Source organism: Alligator sinensis, unplaced genomic scaffold, assembly GCF_000455745.1.
Source record: "Alligator sinensis unplaced genomic scaffold, ASM45574v1 scaffold291_1, whole genome shotgun sequence".
In the NCBI taxonomy this organism is placed as follows: domain Eukaryota; kingdom Metazoa; phylum Chordata; order Crocodylia; family Alligatoridae; genus Alligator; species Alligator sinensis.
The window spans coordinates 1,259,757-1,265,079 of NW_005842391.1; the positions used below are offsets into that span (position 1 = coordinate 1,259,757).

The 5,323-nt window shown below is 38.0% G+C and overlaps 1 protein-coding gene across 3 annotated transcripts in view; it reads right to left on the bottom strand.

Annotated features, from left to right (window-relative positions):
- Nucleotides 1–1,216: 1,216 nt before the first annotated feature.
- Nucleotides 1,217–5,323, bottom strand: part of RPS27L (ribosomal protein S27 like) — a 4,347-nt gene continuing 240 nt past the window's right edge. Inside the window, exons 1-4 of one of the 3 annotated variants that reach the window (XM_006029664.3) lie at nucleotides 5,243–5,313; nucleotides 4,763–4,871; nucleotides 3,616–3,726; nucleotides 1,217–2,499 (exon numbers count right to left, since the gene is read on the bottom strand). In XM_006029664.3, the coding sequence (XP_006029726.1) occupies nucleotides 2,471–2,499; nucleotides 3,616–3,726; nucleotides 4,763–4,871; nucleotides 5,243–5,260 (267 nt within the window). In that variant the 5' untranslated portion in view covers nucleotides 5,261–5,313 and the 3' untranslated portion in view covers nucleotides 1,217–2,470. Of the gene's footprint in view, nucleotides 2,500–3,615; nucleotides 3,727–4,762; nucleotides 4,872–5,239; nucleotides 5,314–5,323 lie in introns of those variants that run through there. The other 2 variants (XM_025211174.1, XM_006029665.3) reach the window with 2 other exon arrangements.

Sequence of the window (5,323 nt, forward strand, 5' to 3'; positions counted from 1 at the left end):
GTGAGGAATGTGCATCCAGCAGTTAGCACAGTTCTCATTATACCTATGATAGTTGCTGCTTTAAGATGTGACAAGCAGAAGTGTACTGTAGTTCTTCGTGGATAATTGGAAGAATGATCAGTGTTTTATATAGATCCCTGACTATAAAGGTAAAATGCCTGTTCAACATGTTTTATGAATATACCAAGCCATCTTCTACTTTAAGCAATACAAGCTTCCATTTCAGTGAGCTACTTGCTGTAAGCAGGGTTACTTCATTATAGTTTTCATAGCTAATCCAAACTGCACTCTCTCTATTGATTTAATATGTAGTCCTTTCAATATTTTAGAAATGTGTAACTGGTTACAAATAATTGAAATGAAAAAGAAGACTTTGAGTTGGTACAAGAAACTAGCCCCATTATGACTTGAGGTAGAGTCGTACAGTCATTTTACAAATATTCACTTACAAAGTTTCACACAAGAAAAAGTGTCCATTGTAAGGATACTGGAGATGTTCCAATTATAACCTGTTACAAATCAGAATATTCTTTTACGGACCTATTTAGTGTCTTTTGAATATATAACAGCAAACATCATAGCTTCTGTTTTGTAAGCACAACTTAACTGAATAATTTGCCCTGGATTTGTTTACATTTTGCCAGGGTACTTGAACAGGATATAATGTAAATATAACCCATCCAACAAACTCTAAAGGTAATGCTTCCACTCTAGCCTGCTAAAACTTGTTTTTCTCTCTGTGGTACTCTGGAAATAGTATACTGTTTAACAACTCTTAAAAGCAACTTGACTTTCTTTTGGGGTGGAAGGGAACTGTATCTACTGAACATAACACTGGACTAGTGCCTGATCTCATTCCAGTTGTATTTAAGTTAGTATGTTGCTAAGCCTACTGGATATGCAAGGTTAGAAAATTTAGGTACATGGTCATGAGAATGCCACAGTAGCAAAATGGCTGAAGACAACTCTAAAAATAAACTATTAGTGAGTAATGCTGAACTCCACACACAAGTTTCTTTTCTATTGCCAACAAGAATACTGTTACTTACCACTAGTATAATTTCAGAAGTTGTTATTCTTTTCACAATCCTCTTCTTTGGAGATAACTTATCATTAATAACCTTCCTGTATAATACTCCAAAATGAGAAGCATTCTAAGAAGCATTTTAAGAGCTTACTCATTACTTTTAAGCAGTAAGACATTTTACAGACAAACTATATTTTCAAGCAATTTAATTAATTTGAATCTGACAGACTTGGTTTTTACAATCTACCATGAATACAGTATCAGTTGTGAAAGAAACAATTTTTCAATTACCCTTATATCAGTAAAAGATAAACTAATGCATGTAATGGCTTCCTTTTTTATACAAGCAAAACCTTTTATTTTAAAAAATATATATATTTTAAAGCCCAGATTTGATGACATTGTAAACTCATAGGAGCAAACCCCCCTGAAATGTTAATTCAGATATTCTTGCATTGCAGCTTTGAAATGGCTTGCACTTTCTTTGAAACCAACTTAGCTACTTGTTGGGGGGTTTTTTTTACTCCAAAGGGCTCTCCAACTTCTATGCTTGGTAGGTATTTCATATTATAGTGCTGAAAATATTACGCATGAACTTGTTCCAAAATCATTTTAGTTCCACTCTTATCGATTTGAGTCATCTTATGATATGCTAGTTCTAGTCTCAACTTGCTGTGCAATAAGTGTTGTGGTATATGAACCTTTTGTATGCAGAACACTTTTCTTTAAAGTTTGCTTTTGATAAAAAAAAAAAAATACGCCTGTTTTTCAGTACAATGCCAAAAGAAATTTTTGAATTTAGAATGGCAGCAGTGGGGAAGAGAAAGTGCCACACATTCCAAATAACTCATAAAATGGGCTTGGCTCAGCTCAACTAGCTTCATTTGAGAAATGGTAAGCTGTCTCAGACCATCTGTGCATACCCACAGTAAATTAGTGGAACTACTGTAATGCTGAAAGTCAGTGGGTTGAAGTTGCTTTGTATAAACCACCTAGTAATTTTAACTTCCATGTTTCACAGTAAAGTGACTCTGGTCAAGTATGAGATGCATTCTTATAGCAATCCCCAATTGTAACTAAACTAATATGCCTTTCATTTTTATAGCTGATGGAGCAGCCGCAATTAAATCAGTTAATAATTAAGAAAAGGAAATGTGTTACAAGTCTAAAGTTCTAATTCTCTTCTCATTGGGAATGGCACCACCCATTCAGAATATGTTGTATAATAACAAAGCTATAAAAATAGAGCTCAATTACCCAGGGACTTACAGGAAAAAATAGCACATAATTAAGACATGTATTGAAAAACAGACTAGCTAGTATAGCACTGATGGGGGTTTTTTTGTTTGTTTTTTAATATCCAACAGTTGTTAACCAGCATTTCTGAACAGATAAGGCTTCCAGAAGCACATAATGTGACAGTCATGTTGGTAAAGGGACCAGTTAGTGCTGCTTTCTTCTAAATGAGCAACCTGTAAAGAAAACATAAGGATATCAAAGTGGGTAGTCAAGTCATTAAAATAGACAGCATTAGAACATTTAATTGCTCTGGCAATTTGAGTTGTTGAATTAACATCACAAAGGGATTCATATTTTGTCACTTAACGTTCAATACACTTAGTCTCCACTCTGAATTCTTATCTAATTTTCATGGCACGATTATAGTTTATACCTGATCTTATAACAAGAAGACTTACTAGCACAATCGAAACTTAAGTTTCACTACACATGTTTTGAAGATTAGCTCTTTTGCTCTTGTAGGATCACAAGCCCTCAAATAAAGTAACTTTTCTGGCAAGGTGGGTTAGTCTGCAGCCTAGCCTGCCTTAGTCTCATTAATGTAGACTGTTGTGTGTATACATGTACATACACATCCACCATATCCTTAGTCACAAATGAACTTCTGGGATCATGCTTTTATTTGAAAAGAGATAAATATAACCCAGATGCATCTTTTACATCTTAGCTGCATAGAGGTACTTTAATAGTAAGGAGTTCACACTGTTATTCACATAACTCAACCAATAATTTGCTCATGTGTAATTTGTCAAACACAAGACTTATTCAGATGGAATGATGCTCAGAAAATTGTTTTCTGGTACGACTTCAAGTTGAAGGCCACCCCAGACTGGAATGGTGCCTGGCATGCCTAATATAACATGTACCCACTGTTGATACTGTGGGTTATATAGCTAAGCAACTTAAAACCTCATACCCTTGAGCTCAGAAGTCAATAGGCCAAGCTTTCTATTACTGTCTAAAAGTAAGTACAGATCAAGGGGACAGAAAATAACTGAAATGTGCATGTTGGTTGCTTCACTGCCTGTCACCAGCACACAATCCTTTTATATTGGGGAAGACAAGTAGAATGCTGTATTGCAATGGTCTCTGCAGCTTATCCAAAGTCAGCTTTCCCCAAACATACATTCAAGTGCTAAAGGATGTGAAAGATAAGTTATTCATTTTCAGTCTTTCATTGTTGTTGTTTTTAAAGCAAAGACTGGAACTTTTAATGTTCATCAAACTTAGTAATGCATGGCCTTTAAGGGAAGGAATGTTAAAGCCTGAATGTTAAATCTTCCTTTTACCTTCTGTAAGCCTGGCCTTTCCTCCTGTAGGCTGGCACAAGACAGTTGAGCATCCTACACACAGAACCACTGTCTGGGCGTGACTGAACACTGTGGTGATCTTGTAGCAGCCTAAAAGACAGCAACATTACAGGTGTAAGTTTTTCTTACTGTACTGTACCTTGATTAAATGCACAAAACTGCACTTGTCATTTTGATAAACTTGAGTATTTTGCAAGTAAGTTGTTCTCTTCTGTTTTGCTTGTAACTGATTAGGGAAAATAAGTGAAGTAACAGTCTTCACTTGTGGACACCTTTAATCACTGCTCATATCTTGTACCTGATACTGTAGTAGTAAAAAATAGTCAATACACTTTTTCTTGTACTAGTTTAACAATTTCAGCTAAGGATGCAATTTCTTTTAACCATCATTAGATATACTTCTGTAGCATACAAAAAGCACAAACCATGCACGAGGACTCTACTGTGCAAGACACTTGAACTCTGACCATACATCACTACAACCCCCAAATGTGGATGCAATTATACAGGTTTAGAAAGATGAATATATTAGCATAGTTTATTTGAGAAGTCTATCCTATATCACTATGACTACACTTATGCAAACAGTTGGACTAGTATTTCTTAATCATTATGTTCTAATAATGAAAAATGTGTGTAGACCAGCTCTTATCAGAATACCTGCACTTAAGGAACAACTTGTCACTCAAGCTATTTATATTCAAATTTAATGCAAATATTATTTCACTCTAACAACATGCAAGAAAAAGTCACAGCCATTGTGAAGGGTGATATAGCTCTTGTGCCTGTCTTCATGACAGAACAAACTAAAAGCCTGATCTTTCCAATACAAGTGCCTAGAAGGGAAAACTTACATAACCCCATCCCATTTTCTTCCTTGACCCCACAATCCTTGTACCACACTGAGGTACAATTATAGTGAACCTTTGCATATAAAAGCCATGAGTATAAATAGAGACATAGGAAGACAAGGTTCTTTGGGTGAATCTGATTTCTTTTATTAGACCAGCTTAAATAGTTGGAGAACAATTTTTAAGCAAGCTTGTGGTTCAAAAATCCTTTTTCAGGCTAAGGAAGTTTCAGCAGTTGATGTGTAAATAGAGATATCACACCCCTGAACACTTACCTGGACACTTCACATCCATGAAATAGGAATTCGGGCTCTGGACCAACCGTTTCTTTTTGTGTTTCTTCTTTTCCTCCTCCAAGGAGGGGTGCACCAGATCTCTAGCCAGCTAGGGCAGGAGAGCAAAAACACACACCAAGCATTAGACCAGCCCAGTCCCGTGGGTTGGATGAGGACGTTCCGGCCCCGCTGTGCTGCTTTGTTCTCAGTGAGCAAAGGCAGCTTGAGGCACCAAGCTGAAGCTGCTACGTCCAGCCCTGCGCGGGGGAGGCGTTGGGACCGCATTCACATTTTTAAATCCTTTTTCCTCAGGCTGCCAACGTTGCATTTTATGTTAACGAAGTACAGCGAGAGCCCCCCCCCGCCTGTCCGCCCTCGCCACCTCATCCTACGAGGGGACCCGCGGCGGTGCCGAATGCAGCCGCGGGGCCGGGCGTGCTGCCGCACCGCCCCCGGACGGGAGCAACCGTCTCGCACCACCTGGGCCAGAGCGGACATCGCTGCTCCCCGGGAACAGCTGCGGCCGCGACCACCTCTGCACGGCCCAACGCAGCCGTCTTC